The 16292-nt window shown below is 45.1% G+C and overlaps 1 protein-coding gene across 1 annotated transcript; it reads right to left on the reverse strand.

Moving 5' to 3' along the window:
- Positions 1 to 7795: 7795 nt before the first annotated feature.
- Positions 7796 to 16229, reverse strand: TNFRSF4 (TNF receptor superfamily member 4). Its single transcript, XM_066334585.1, is given in 8 exon segments — positions 7796 to 7957; positions 9683 to 9808; positions 10581 to 10685; positions 10688 to 10834; positions 11580 to 11642; positions 12693 to 12794; positions 13611 to 13733; positions 16001 to 16229. Coding segments are annotated over 8 exon segments (966 nt in total). The 3' UTR covers positions 7796 to 7886.
- Between the last annotated feature and the right edge of the window lie 63 nt (positions 16230 to 16292).

The following is a 16292-nucleotide window of genomic DNA, read 5'->3' on the forward strand; positions in this document are numbered from 1 at the left end:
CCAATCCGAATTACCCATCCTGTGGGTCCCCAATCCCGAATTACCCTCTGCGGCGTTCCCAGCCCGGCTCACACTGGGGCAGGCTCACACAGCTCCAACAGTCGCTGTCGGCGCAGCTGCTCCCCTCGGGACATTTGCAGTCGTGGTCCGGAATAGTCTCACAGGGCCTGGTTTTGTCTGCGGGGGAGGAAAGGGTTAAAAGTCCCATCCAAAGGGAATCCCGTTCCAAAGGGAATTCCTGTTTCAAGGGAAAATGTTGGGAAAAGGAGAGCGGGGAGGTGGGGGAGGTGAGGAGCAAACACGGGGAAGGGTCTGGAGCAAAATGATCCCAAAAATTGTTCCTCATATCCCAGGAAAGGGATTTTTCCTGGAAAATAGGGATCCCAAAAACTGGGAATCCCAAATCCTGGGAAAATGGGGGTCCCAAAAATTCTCCTTCGTATTCCAGGGAAAAGGATCTTTCCTGGAGCAAAGAGATCCCAAAATTGTCCCTCCCATCTCAGGGAAAGACCTTTCCTAGAAAAAAGTGAATCCCAAAAATTGTCCCTCATTCCCAAGGAAAGGGACCTTTCCTGGAGCAAAGGGATCCCAAAAATTGTCCTTCATATTCCAGGGAAAGAGATCTCTCCTGGAAAAAAATGAACCCAAAAAATTGTCCTTTCCATTCCCAGGGAAAGGGATTTTTCCGGGGAAAAAAGGAACCCCAAAATGTCCCTCATTCCAAGGAAAGGGACCTTTCCTGGAGCAAAGAGATCCCAAAAATTGTCCCTCCATCTCAGGGAAAGATCTTTCCTAGAAAAAAGGGATGCAAAAAATTGTCCTTCTATCCCAGGGAAAGGGATCTTTCCTGGGAAAAATTATCCCAAAAATCCCTTCTATCCCAGGGAAAGGGATATTTCCGGGGAAAATGATCCCAAAAAATGTCCTTCATATTCCCAGAGAAAGGGATTTTTCCTAGAAAAAAGGAACCCCCAAATTGTCCCTCATTCCAAGGAAAAGGACTTTTCTGGGAAAAGGGATCCCAAAACTTGTCCTTCATATTCCCGGGCAAGCGGGAGCCTCTTCCCAGAACATTTACCCACCAATTTACACACGGTTTCCACATAACTGACACAATTTGCGGACATTTACCCACATTTTACAGACATTTACCCACAATTTCCCCACAATTCACCCCGAATTTATCCAGATTTACACATTTAACCCCCAATTTACCCACATTGACGCACTTTTACACCTGATTTACCCCAATTAACCGGAATTACCCCAATCATACACATTTCCCTCCATTTACCCCAAATTACACCAAATTACCCCCATTTACACCGTGTTTGCACCCCAATTACACCGAATTTACACCCCATTTACACCAAATTACACCAAATTACACCAAATTTACCCCAATTTCCCCCATTACACCTAATCACCCCAATTTACCCACAATTCCACACATCTAAACACTATTTACACCAATTTTTTAACATTGACCCCATTGACACCCACTTCCAGCCCAATTACACAAAATTTTCACACATTACCCCAAATTCAACACATTTAGATACAATTTACACCTTTTACCCCATTTACACCCCATTACCCACATTAACACCCCATTACACACATTAACATCCGATTACACCCCATGTGCACACAATTACCTCCAATTCCACATATTGAAATACCATTTACCCCCATTGACACCAATTTACCCCATTTACCCCAATTCACACACATTTACACACATTTACCCACATTAACACTCAATTTACGCCCCACTTACACAAATATACCCCCATTTACACCAATTTATCCCAAATTTACACACATTTACACATTTACACACATTGACACCAAAATTTACCCAAATTTACACCAAAATTTACCCCCATTTACTCCGAATTTACCCATTACACACATTCACCCCCAATTACACCCATTTACACACAATTTACCCCATTCCACACATTTAAATACAATTACCCCCCATTTCCACCCCAATCACACCGAATTCCCCCGCGTCCCCTACTGACCTTCTGCTCGGGGCAGAGTTCACAGCACTTGGTGTCCCCTCCCCAGAGGTGTCGCAGCTCCCCGGGGTGGCACTGCTCGGCCCGCCGGCCGCGCCGGCACAGGGACAGCAGGGCCAGGAGCAGCCAGGGAGGGGGACACGCATGGCCTGGAGTGTCACACCGTGCTGGCAGTGTCACACTGTCCTGGGAGTGTCACACTGTCCTGGGAGTGTCACACCGTGCTGGTAATGTCACCTGGGCTGGCACTTCACACTGTCCTGGGGGGTCACACTGTCCTGGCACTGTACACTGTGCTGAGAGTGTCACACTGTCCTGGCACTGTCACACTGTCCTGAGAGTGTCACACCGTGCTGGTAATGTCACCCTGGGCTGACACTTTCACACTGTCCTGGCAGTGCCACACTGTCCTAAGAATGTCACACGTCCTGGGAGTGTCCCACTGTCCTGGGAGTGTCACACTGTCCCGGGAGTGCCACACCGTGCTGGAGTGTCACACCGTCCTAGGAATGTCACACTGTCCTGGGAGTGTCACACCGTGCTGGCAGTGTCACACTGTCTCGGAGTGTCACACTGTCCTGAGAGTATCACACTGTCCTGGGAGTGTCACACCGTGCTGGCAGTGTCACACTGTCCTGGGAGTGTCACCCTGTCCTGGCACTGTCACACTGTCCTGGCACTGTCACACCGTGCTGAGAGTGTCACCGGCTCCTTGTCACCACCCTGGCCTGGCACTGCCACCCTGTCCTGGCAGTCACCAGCCTCCTTGTCACCGTGTCCTGGCACTGTCACCCCTGCCCTGGCAGTCACCAGCCCCGTCATGGCCCTGTCCCAGCACTGTCACACTGTCACGCTCTCTGTCACCCCAGTCCCGGCCCTGTCACCGTCTCGCTGCACCTCTGTCACTGTGTCACTGCTGTGTCCTGGTCTGTCCCTCTGTCACTGTGTCACTGCTGTGTCCTGGTCTGTCACCGTCTCGCTGTCACCGCTGTCACTGTGTCACTGCTGTGTCCTGGTCTGTCACCGCTGTCACTGTGTCCCCGCTCGGTCCTGGTCTGTCACTGTCACGCTGTCACTGTGTCATTGCTGTGTCCTGGTCTGTCACTGTCACCGCTGTCACCTCTGTCACTGTGTCATGCTGTGTCTGGTCTGTCACCGCTGTCACTGTGTCCCGCTCTGTCTGGTCTGTCACCATCTCGCTGTCACCGCTGTCACTGTGTCACTGCTGTGTCCTGGTCTGTCACCGTCTCGCTGTCACCGCTGTCACTGTGTCATTGCTGTGTCCTGGTCTGTCACCGCTGTCACTGTGTCACTGCTGTGTCCCCGCCGCCCACGGGCCCGTGGGGTTTTTGTGGCTGGTCCTTTCCTGGAGGTTTTTGGGGGGCGGGGAGAAGTTTGGGGTTAAAGGGCAGAGCTGGAGCGTCACAGGGGGGGGGACAGGGAAATGGGGCTTGGGAGGGGTCCCAAATCCACCCACCCTAAAACCCACCCCTAAAACCCACCCCTAAAACCCACCCTAAAACCACCCAACCTTCCCTAAACCCCACCCCTAAAACCGACCCCTAAAAACCCACCCCTAAACCCACCCCTAAAACTCACCCCTAAAACCCACCCCTAAAACCCACCCAACCTTCCCTAAACCCATCCCTAAAACCCATCCCTAAAACCCACCCCTAAAACCCATCTCTAAACCCACCCAAACCTTCCCTAAACCCACCCCTAAAACCGACCCCTAAAACCGACCCCTAAAACCCACCCCTAAAACCCACCCCTAAAACCCACCCCTAAAAACCCACCCAACCTTCCCTAAACCCACCCCTAAAACCCACCCCTAAAACCCACCCCAACCTTCCTAAACCCACCCCTAAAACCCACCCCTAAAACCCACCCCAACCTTCCTAAACCCACCCCTAAAACCCACCCCTAAACCACCCCTAAACCCACCCCAACCTTCCCTAAACCCACCCCTAAACCCACCCCTAAAACCCACCCCTAAAACCACCCCTAAACCCACCCCAAACTTCCCTAAACCCACCCCAACCTTTCCTTAAAACCAATCCCAGCCTCTTCCTAATCCCTAACCTTTGTCATCCCAACCTTTTCCCTCAATCCCATCCCAACCTTTCCCTAAACACATCCCAACCTCTCCCTAAAACCATCCCAACCTTTCCTAAAATCAATTCCGGCCTCTCCCTAAACCCAACTTTTCCCCAAACCCATCCCAACCTTTCCCTAAATCCATCCCAACATTTCCTTCGATCCCACCGCAACCTTCCCCTCAATCCCATCCCAACCTTTCCCTAAAATCAATTCCGGCCTCCCCCTAAACCAAACTTTTCCCGATCTCATCCCAACCTTTCCCTCAATCCCATCCCAACCTTTCTCCAAACCCGCCCCAACATTTCCTTCAATCCCATCCCAATTTTTCCCCCTAAATTCCACCCCACCCTTTCCCCAATCCATCCCACCCGTTCACTTTCCAGCCGCCGTTCCTCGCAGCAAGAACACAAAAATCCTTCCTTTCTCTTTATTTTTTGGCCATTGGGATTTTTTTTTTTCCTCCTTTTGCTCTTGGGTGGTTTTTGAGGTTTTTTTTTTTCACCCTTTCGAGCCTCTCGGGCCCCTCCAGGTGACGGAAATTTCCAGTCACAATCTCCGAGCTCAGCTCCTTTCTTGGGAGTCAGCGTTTCGACTGACCTTTGAGAAATCAGAGGAGTTTTTTATCTCCTTGTCTCATCATCTTTTGGGTTTTTTTTTCTCTTTTTGTCTCAGCTTCACCTGTGGCTGCTGACATTTCACTGCTCCCTCCTCGCTGGGGCCTCGAGGGCACGGATCTCTTCCCACCCCCAAAAAAATTCATCTCACGGAAAAATTTCCCCCTCTTTGGGGTCCAGAAGTGGGGACTCGGTGAGGAAAATGCTAAAAATTCTGATATTCCACAGAATTCCCTGGAATCCATCAAATCTCCTGGATCCTCCTCAAAAACCCAGCTGGAGTTGCCCCACGAAAAAAAAAAAATCTCCTTTTTGCTTCCAAATCGGTGAGTCCCAGGAGGAAAAAATCCTAAAAGATTCTGATATTCCCCAGAAATTCCCTGCAGGTAAATCCATCAAACCCAGGATCCTTCCAAAAAAATCCCCACTGAGCACAGCCCATGGAAAAATTTCCCTTTTTTACTTCTAAATTGGTGAGTCCAGGAGGAAAATCCAAAAAAATCTGACATCACCAGAAACCTGGAGTGGAATCCTCACCCCCAAACCCAGCTTTCTGAGGAAGTTTTTAGGATTTTGTTGGATTTTTTAGGATTTTCCTTGTAGAAATCACCAATTTGGAAGCAAAAAAAGGGAATTTTTCATGGGGTAAGTCCGGGTGGGTTTTTGAGGAGGAGCCCGGGGTTTGATGGATTTAACCTCCCAGGGAATTCCAGGGAATATCAGATTTTTTTAGCATTTTCCTCATGGAATCACCACTTTTAGAAGTAAAAAAGGGGAATTTTTCCACGGGCTGTGCTCAGTGGGTTTTTGGGAAGGATCCCGGGGTTTTGATGGATTTAACTCCAGGGAATTCCAGGGAATATCAGATTTTTTAGGATTTTCTCCCTGGCTCACCAATTTCTGGGGAATTTCATAATTTTTGGGATCTTCCTCGTGGAATCACACTTTTGGAAGCACAAAAGGGGAATTTTTCCACGGGCTGTGCTCAGTGGGGTTTTTGGAAAGGATCCCAGGTTTTTGATGGATTCGGGGTGAAGATCTCCCTCCAGCTTCCTGAGGAATCTCAGAATTCTTTAGGATTTGGTCAGAGCCTGATCCGACAGATCCCAATCCCCCAAAATAACTCCTGGGAATTTTTCCTTTCTGCCCACATCACCCCCGACTCCCCTTTTCCCCGGAGCCGCCGCTGACGCCAACGACGCGGAATTTCGGAGAAAAACCCGAAGGAAGTCGGCCCCAAAAAAGGAAAATCGTCCCCCCAAAAAAATCCTCGCTGCTGACGTGGGCCCAGGATGTTCTCGGGCGGGTTTGGGTTTCCTGGGGCCGATTGAGCCGCTGATTTCCCAGAACGCGGCAGGAAGGAGACGCCGAGTTCCGCCGGCGGCCTCGGCGCGCGGCTCACGGCAGCGAGCCTCGGGGGGAATTTCCATTCCTACACTGGGAATTTCCATCCTCACATTGAGGGATTCCCACGCCAAAAACGTGGAATTTTCATTCTCACATTGAGGAATTCCCATTCCTACACTGGGAATTTCCACTCCAAAAACGTGGAATTTTCATTCTCACATTGAGAATTCCCATTCCTACATTGGGGAATTTCCATTCCAACAACAACAACGTGGAATTTCCATTCCTACACTGGGAATTTCCATCCTCACATTGAGGGATTCCCACTCCAAAAACATGGAATTTTCATTCTCACATTGAGGAATTTCCATTCCAACAACGTGGAATTCTCATTTTTACACTGAGGAATTTCCATCTCCACATTGTGGAATTTCCGCCCTCAACAGTGAGGAATTTCCACTCCAAAAACGTGGAATTTTCATTCTCACATGAGGAATTTCCATTCCTACATTGAGGAATTTCCATCCTCATATTGGGGAATTTCCATTCCAACAACAACAACGTGGAATTACCATTCCTACACTGAGGAATTTCCATTTCAACAGGGTGGAATTTCTGTCCTCACAGTGAGGAATTTCCATTCCAACAACGTGGAATTTTCATTCCTACATTGGGGAATTTCCATCCTCATACTGGGGAATTTCCATTCCAACAACGTGGAATTCTCATTTTTACACTGAGGAATTTCCATGTCCACATTGTGGAATTTCCATTCTCACAGTGCAGAATTTCCATTCCAACCATGTGGAATTCCCATTCCAACAGTGGGGAATTCTCATTCCAACAATGCGGAATTTCCATTTTCACACCTTGGAATTTCCATTTCCTCACCTTGGAATTTTCACTTCCACATCACGGAATTTTCACTCCAGCACCGCGGAATTTCCATTCCCACACAGAGGAAAAACGGGATTTTTCTCCCTCAGGAACGCAATTATCCTCTCCCTAAAACCCAGCCCAATGCTTCCCTAAATCCCAAATTTTCCCATAAATCTCCCTCCTCCTTTCCCATTTTCCTGCAGGGATTTGAATTTTCCCCCCCTGAACAAACACCAGGATTGTTTTTCCAGAGTTTTATTCCCCGCAAAAATCCCGATTTGTACACGATACAAACCTTCCTATACACTGTATAAACCCCTTTGGATATGTATGACATATCAAAAAAATCCCAAATATTCCAAATCCGTGGATTTAAACACCTCTGGATCCATTCCATTGCTGGAATTTTTGGATTTTTTCTCACTTTTTCGGTTTAAAAATCCCTTTTTTTTTTTTTTTCAAAGATATTAAACAAAGATTTGCCAAAAAAGGCCAAAAAATTTTAAAAAAATTCACCAAAAAAAACCCCAACAATCCCTCAAATTCCAAAGGGGAAAAAATCTCTGAGTTAATTAAAGAGTTACATCAGCTCTTAATTAACTCCTAATGAAGGCAAACCCAATTAATCCCAGCGTGGATGCATGGGCTCAGAAATGCAGGAAACTGCCCCAAAATGCAGGAAACTGCCCCAAAAACCAACCCTGGCTCAGTTTTTGATGAGGCTGGAATTGGGATCCACAAAAAAAAAACCCAATCCCTCAAATTCCAAAGGGAAAAAAAAAATCTCTGAGTTAATTAAAGAGTTACATCAGCTCTTAATTCACTCCTAATGAAGGCAAACCCAATGGGCTCAGAAATGCAGGAAACTGCCCCAAAATGCAGGAAATGCAGGAAACTGCCCCAAAAATCAAGGCCTGGCTCAGTTTTTGATGAGGCTGGAATTGGGATCCAGATGCTCCTCTGGATGGGAAACCCGACAGCTGCTCTCCTCTGGAACACAGGGAGTGTTTTATTATTGTTGTTATTATTATTATTATTATTATTATTATTAATTATACAGGAGATATCAGAGTTATTACATAGAATATGATGGCTAGAAAGTGGTAATAATGGCAGGAGTTATATTCTTTGTTATATAATTTTATCTATAAATATTTATATTCTTATAGATAAGGTTTATAGAGGTATTATATATAGAATGTAATGTAATATAATTATGTTGTAGTATAATGTAATGTAGTGCAATGTCATATAATACCATAGAATAGAATGTAAAATCAAATAATATGATATGATATAATATGACATAATATAATTATATAATATCATAATGTGATATGATATAATGTAATATATGACATACTGTAATGCAATATAGTGAAATATAAGATAATATATATTATATAATGTAATGTCATGTAATATAACATGATATAATGTAATATAAAAAATTAAAATAAATAAAATAAAAAATATAACATAAAATGTGATATTATATAATCATAATGCAATTACATCACATGACGTAATTGTAATAATATAATTCTATTACATCACATCATATAATATAATATGATATAATATGATGTAATGTAATATGATATAATATCAATATAATTTAAAATAATATTTATATAATATTGTACAATACGACACGATGGAATACAACATGATCCTATAAGACATCTCTAATATATCTCATACATTATAAGATTTATAACAACCCCCGGGACGTGCAGAGGCACATCAGGGATTTTTTCTGCCTTTTTGGGGAGGGTTTAGGTCAGTTTTTGGGCTTTCCAAGGAGATCCAGGGGACACCAAACGCCGCTGGGAGGGCCCCTGGGGATGGCAGCCGCCCACTAAATCATCACTTTAGGATCACTTTTGTCACTAAATCCTCATTTAGGATCACTTTTGTCACTAAATCATCATTTAGGATCACTTTTGTCACTAAATCCTGAGTTTTAGGGTCCAGTTTTTGCCACTAAATCCTGATTTTAGGATCACTTTTGTCACTAATCATCATTTTAGGATCACTTTTGTCACTAAATCCTCATTTTAGGATCACTTTTTGTCACATAATCCTCATTTGAGGATCACTTTTGTCACTAAAATCATCACTTTAGGATCACTTTTGTCACTAAATCCTGATTTTAGGATCACTTTTTGTCACTAAATCATCACTTTAGGATCACTTTTGTCACTAAATCCTGATTTTAGGATCACTTTGTCACTAAATCCCTCATTTTAGGATCACTTTTGTCACTAATCCTCATTTTAGGTCCAGTTTTTTGCCACTAAATCCTGATTTTAGGATCACTTTGTCACTAAATCCTGATTTTAGGCTCAGCTCTGCCACTTATTTCTGATTTTGGAGTTTAGTTTTGCACTAATCCTCCTTTTAGGCCCAGCTCTGTCATTAAATCCTGATTTTAGAGCTCGATTTTGCCACTTACTGGTTTAATATTTTTCCTGGTTTTTTTTTTAAACCCATAAAAAGAGAAATGACTGGATAATTTTTTTTTATCCCATGAAAAAGAGAACTCACTGGATTAATTTTTTTTTCCTTTTTTTAAAATCCCATAAAAAAAAAGAACTCACTGGATTAAAATTTTTTCCCTTTTTTTTTTTAATCCCATAAAAATCGAACTCGCCGAATTAAATTTTTTTTCCCTTTTTTTTTTTGTAAACCCCATAAAACCCCAGAACTCACGGTGCTGGATGCTCCTCCCAGAAGCATTCCTGGATTTTTTCCGGGCTGTCTGGAGGATCAGGAGCAGGATGGAAATCCCACTCACCATCAGCAGGATCAGGCACAGCAGCAGCAGGGACAAAGAACCTGGAATTAGAACGGAAAAAATTCCCTAAAAAAAACACCCAAAAACCCCAAAATTCCTGCTTCTGGGTTGGAATCCCCCAAAGAAAACTCCAGATCCCAGAGGGGGAAATGTGGGAATGGTGGGGGAAATCTCAGGAATGGCTTTGGGAAAAGTGGGAATTCCATTCAGCAGTTGGACGCGGGAAGCAGCTGGAAATTGGGAATTCTGGGAAAGTTTGGTGAAATCCAGGTTGGGTTTGTGAGAAGAGGAAATTTTATTTCCCAGGAAAAGCAGCTCCAGCTGGAAATGTGGGATCCTGGAATGTTGGGTGAAATTCATTAAATTATTTGGAGAAATTGGGAATTCCCTTCCCAGGAAAAGCAGCTCCAGCTGGAAAAGTGGGATTCTGGAATGTGCAAAACACAAAAAGCCTTCAGAGAAATCGGGAATTCCCTTCCCAGGAAAGCAGCTTTACATGGAAACAAAACATCTGCAAATGAGGAATCCTGGAATGTGTCAAATCCATAAAAAACCCCAGAGAAGTTGGGAATTCCCTCCTTAACCAGCTGGAAATCAGAAATCCTGGAACGTGCCAAATCCATAAAAATTCCAGAGAAATCAGGAATTCCCTGGAGCCCCAGCCCAGCTGGAAATCAGAAATCCTAGAATATGCAAATCCATAAAAATTCCAGAGAAGTGGGGAATTCCCTCCTTACCCCAGCTGGAAATGAGAAATCCTGGAACGTGTCAAATCCATAAAAACCCCAGAGAAATCAGGAATTCCCTCCTTACCCCAGCTGGGCTCCGCGCTGCTCCCGGGATCCCGACACACCTTGGGGCCGCCCCCGGGGCTGGAGGCTCTGGAGCTGTTTTCCGGGAATTCCGTGGGAAAGGAGCTCTGTTTTCCGGGAATTCCGTGGGAAAAGGCTCCCCGTTTTCCGGGAATTCCGTGGGAAAAGGAGCCGGGCCAAGGCTGCTGCTGCACAGGGCGTCCTCCGTGGCTGATCCAGGTCGGAGCGTGCTCTTCCCAAAAATGCTGCAGCTGGAAAAGAAATCCCAGAGGAGGTTTTTCTGGGATGCAAATTCCTGAATCCAAATTTTTTTTTTTTATTTTTTTTTTTTATCCCTATAAATTTAGGGTTTGTTATCCTTTGCACTCCTCAAAGGAATGGGGGGAATAATTTAAGGAATGGAAGGAGTTGTTGGGGAAAAATAAATTATTCCTGGGTTTTTCTTGGAGTTCTGGCACGGGAATTTTGTGCTTTTAAAAGAAAAAATAAAATAAAATAAAAATAATCGCAGAGTTTTTAAAATAATAATAAAAAAAAGGTGGGAAATCTGAAATCTCTAAAATCGTAAAAAGTGCCAAAGGATGGGATTTAGGGGGTTGAAATCTGAGTTTATTCTGATTTATTTCTCTGGGTTTGGCTTTTCTTGGAAAAATGAAAACCCCCCAGAGCTGCTCGGAGCACATTGCTCCCAAAATGGGATTTTTTGCCTATAAAGGGATTTTTTTCCCCAAAAGGGATTTTTTTTTTTCAAAAAATGAGGATTTTCCCCCTCTCAAAATAGATTTTTTTCCCCCCCATAAAAGGATATTTTCCCCAGGAAAATGTGTTTTCTCCCAAAAAAGGTATTTTTTTTCCCCCCATAAAAGGAATTCCCCCCCAAAAACTGGATTTTTTTTCCCCAAAAAAAGGATTTTTTCCCCCCAAAAATGATATTTTTCTCCAAAATGATTTTTTTTTCCCAAAATGCGATTTTTTTCCCCCAAAAAAAGATTCCTACTTGTCCAAGGCTGGCAGTTCTCGTTCCTTCCCCTGGAGAAAGTCCCCTCAGGACATCGGGAACACTCTGGGGAAAACGGGATCAAGAGGCAACTGGAGGGGATTCCACTGGACATCCCAACTCAGCAATTCCCAGGGAATCCCAATCCCAACTCAGCAATTCCCAGGGAATTCCAAATCCTGACTCCTCCCAAGGGAATCCCTTTCCCAGGGAATCCCAGTCCCCGCTCACTGCTCCCCGTGGGAATTCCAGCTGCCCTGAATCCCAACCCTTTCCCACAGGAATCCCAATCCCAAGTGACCCTTTCCCAAGGGAATTCCAAACCCATTACCCAGGGAATTCCAGTCCCAGGGAATCTCAATTCCAACCCTTTCCCAGGGAATTTCAAATCTATTTCCCAGGGAATTCCGATCCCAAGTAATCCAAATCCCAAAGGATTCCCAGCCCCTCTCACCGCTCCCAGTGGGAATTCCGGCCGGCTGGAATCCCAACCCTTTCCCAGAGGAATCCAAATCCCAAGGGAATCCAATCCCAACCCTTTCCTAAAGGAATTCCAATCCCAAGGAACCCCAACCCGCTCACCACTCCCTGCGGGAATTCCGGCTGGCTGGAACGCCAACCCTTTCCCAAGGAATCCCAATCTCGGGGAATCCCATTTTCCAGGGAATCCCAATCCCAGGGAACCCCAATCCCAAGGAACCCTAATCCCAAGGAACCCTAATCCTAAGGATCCCCAATCCCAGGGAACCCCAATCCCAAAGAACCCCAATCCCAAGGATTCCTGGCTCACCGCTCCTGGTGGGCGGAATTCCGGCCGGCTGGAATCCCAACTCTTTCCCAAAGGAACCCAATCCCAGGGAACCCCAATCCCAAAGGATTCCCAATCCCAGGGAACGCCAATCCCAAGGAATTCCGATCCCAAAGGAACCCCAATCCCAAAGAACCCCAATCCCAAGGATTCCCAATCCCCGCTCACCGTTCCCAGTGGGTGGAATTCCGGCCGGCTGGAATCCCAACCCTTTCCCAAGGGAATTCCAATCCCATTTTCCAGGGAATCCCAACCCCAAAGGAATCCCAATCCCAAAGGAACCCCAATCCCAAGGACTCCCTGCTCACCGCTCCCGGTGGGTGGAATTCCGGCCGGCTGGAATCCCGGCAGACACACACAGACCGTGTCCGAGGTTTTGTCACACGGCTTCACCTCCACGCTGCCCCTCCCTGGCCCAGAGAGCACTCATTAACAGCAGCTCGTTAATTAACAGCCACGGGGGGGGGAGCACTCATTAACAATTAATTGTGTGGAGAAGCTGCAGAATTCAGCCATTTAACGATTAAACAATTCCTTGTTTAATAAAAGGGTTGTTTTTTTCCCCAAAATTCCATCAAAAAGGGATTTTTTTACCCCAAAAATGGGGGTTTCCCCCTCAAAATGGCCCCTAAAAGGGATTTTTTTCCCCCAAAATGGGATTTTTCCCCCAAAAAGGGATCTTTTTGCCCCAAAAGGCTCCAAAAAAAGGGATTTTTTTTCCCAAAACCAGGATTCTTTCCCCCAAAAAAGGGATTTTCCCCCCCACCCAAAACCAGGATTCTTTCCCCCCCAAAAAGGGATGTTTTTCCCAAAAAAGGGATCTTTTTGCCCCAAAAGGCCCCAAAAAAGGGATTTCCCCCCCCAAAACCATTATTTTTTTCCCCAAAAAGCCATTTCCCCCCCAAACCCTGTTTTTTTTTCCCCAAAACCCCAAATTTCCCCCCCCAAAACCATGACTTTTTCCCAAAAGAGCGCTTTTTTCCCCCCAAACTGGGATTCTTTCCCCCAAAAAGGGATTTTTGCCCCCTAAATCAGGATTTTTTTCCCCAAAAAAGGGATTTTCCCCCCCAAAACTGGGATTTTTTTCCCCCAAAACCCAATTTTTTCCCTCCCACACCCATGACTTTTTCCCCAAAAAAGGGATTTTTTCCCCAAAAAACCAATTTTTCCCCCCCAAACCCGTGATTTTCCCCCCAAAAAGTGATTTTCCCCCGAGCAGCACTCACGGGCCCGGCAGACGGTGCAGCTGCGGCAGAAGCCGTGGTGGTGCTGGGGGCTGAAATACCCGTCCTGGCACGGCGAGCACACGGTGTCAGCCGTGGCCGTGCAGCGGCTGCGCATCCTCTCCCCTAAAACACCCCAAATCCCAAATTCAGAGGGGTCAGGAAGGGAAAAATCCTGAATTTTGTCATTTGGGATCAGTGTGTCCTGGCACGGCGAGCACACCGTGTCAGCCGTGGCCGTGCAGCGGCTGCGCATCCTCTCCCCTAAAAACATTCCAAAATTGGGATTTAGTGGGGTCAGGAGGGGTAAAATCCTGAATTTCAACCTTTGAAAACTCCAAAATCCCAAATTCAGTGGGGTCAGGAGAGAAAAAAATCCCAATTTTTGTCATTTGAGATCAGTGTGCGCATCCTCTCCCCTGAAAACATCCAAAATCCCAAACTCAGAGGGGTCAGGAGGGGAAAAATCCTGAATTTTGTCATTTGGGATCAGTGTGTTGTGGCATCGTGAGTGACTCTGCATCCTCTCCCCTAAAAACACCCAAATCCCAAATTCAGAGGGGTCAGGAGAGGAAAAATCCCAGTTTTCAACCTTTGGGATCAGTGTGTTGTGGGATTGTGAGTAACCCCAAATCCTCTCCCCTAAAACAACCCCAAAATCCCAAATTCAGTGGGGTCAGTAGGGAAAAATCCAATTTTTGTCATTTGGGATCAGTGTGCGCATCCTCTCCCCTGAAAACATCCAAAATCCCAAACTCAGAGGGGTCAGTAGGGGAAAAATCCTGAATTTTGTCATTTGGGATCAGTGTGCGCATCCTCTCCCCTAAAAACACCCCAAATCCCAAATTCCGTGGGGTCAGGAGAGGAAAAATCCTGAATTTTGTCATTTGGGATCAGTGTGTCCTGGCACGGCGAGCACACCGTGTCAGCCGTGGCCGTGCAGCGGCTGCGCATCCTCTCCCCTAAAACACCCCAAATCCCAAATTCAGAGGGGTCAGGAGAGAAAAAATCCCAATTTTTGTCATTTGAGATCAGTGTGCGCATCCTCTCCCCTGAAAACATCCAAAATCCCAAACTCAGAGGGGTCAGGAGGGGAAAAATCCTGATTTTTGTCATTTGGGATCAGTGTGTCCTGGCATTGTGAGTGACTCCAAATCCTCTCCCCTAAAAACACCCCAAAATTGGGATTTAGTGGGGTCAGGAGGGGTAAAATCCTAATTTTTGTCATTTAAGATCATTGTGTCCTGGCACTGGAGTGACCCCAAATCCTCTCCCCTAAAAACAACCCCAAAATCCCAAATTCAGAGGGGTCAGGAGGGGAAAAATCCTGAATTTTTGTCATTTGGGATCAGTGTGCACATCCTCTCCCCTGAAAACATCCAAAATCCCAAATTCCGTGGGGTCAGGAGAGGTAAAATCCTGAATTTCAACCTTTGAAAACCCCAAAATCCTAAATTCAGTGGGGTCAGGAGAGGAAAAATCCCAATTTTCAACCTTTGGGATCAGTGTCCTGGTATTGGGAGTGACTGCAAATCCTCTCCCCTAAAAATACCCCTAAAATTAGAAATTCCGCTAAAGAAATAAACATTCCACGACGGAAAAAAATTAGAAATTTCACTAAAAAAAGGATATTTTTGCTAAGAAAAAAACCAGAAATAGATATTTCACTAAAAAAATATGTATTTCGCTAAAAATAGACATTTCACTTAGAAAAAAATTAGAAATTCCACTAAAAAACAGATACTTTACTAAAAAAGAGATGTTTCACTATAAAACCCCCAGAAATTCCACTAAAAATAGATATTTCACTAAGAAAAAAATGAGAAATTCAAGCAGAAAACAGATATTCTACTAAAAAATAGATAGTTCACTAAAACATAGACATTTCACTAAGAACAAATCAGAAATTCCACTAAAAATAGACATTTCACTAAGAAAAAAATAGAAATTCCACTAAAACATAGACATTTCACTAAAGAAAAAAAATTAGAAATTTCACTTTAAAAACCCACATTACGGTAAGAAAAAAATAGAACTTTCACTAAAAAAAGAAACATTCCGGTAAGAAAAAAAAAAAAGGAGAACTTTCACTAAAAATTAGATATTCCGGCATGAAAAAAAATATGAGATTCGACTAGAAACCAGATATTCCGCTAAGAAAAAAAAAAAAAGTCGATTTTTCCATTAAGAGACTTCACACCACCTATTCCACTGAACAAACAAACCAATTCCATTCATTAGCTACTTCTAATTCTACCTAACCCCCTATATATATATATATATATATATATATATATATATATATATATAATTCTCTCTAAAAAGAAACCTCTATTTCCCCCCCCAAAGAAATTAATTGACTTAATTGACTTGATTGCCGGTGCGGAGCTCACCGGGCGCGCAGTCGCTGCAGCATTTCTCCTGGAAGGCGTATTCCTTCTCCCCGCATTCCAGAGGCGATCCAAAGGGAATGGAAACAACGAGGAGCAGCAAAACGGCAGGAAAATCCCAAGCGCTCGTCCCGAACGCCATTCCAGCTTTTCTAACCCTTCGCGGCCGCCGTCGGATTGTCCCTTCTCGGCCACCGTCGCGCCTCACTTCCGCCTCCTCTCGGCGCCCCATGGGCGGAGCCATTTTGAAACGGGAAATTCCCGCTCGCTCCACGCCTCTTCCCGCTCCCGCTCT

This window comes from Sylvia atricapilla, chromosome 22 (genome assembly GCF_009819655.1).
Source record: "Sylvia atricapilla isolate bSylAtr1 chromosome 22, bSylAtr1.pri, whole genome shotgun sequence".
Lineage (NCBI taxonomy): Eukaryota > Metazoa > Chordata > Aves > Passeriformes > Sylviidae > Sylvia > Sylvia atricapilla.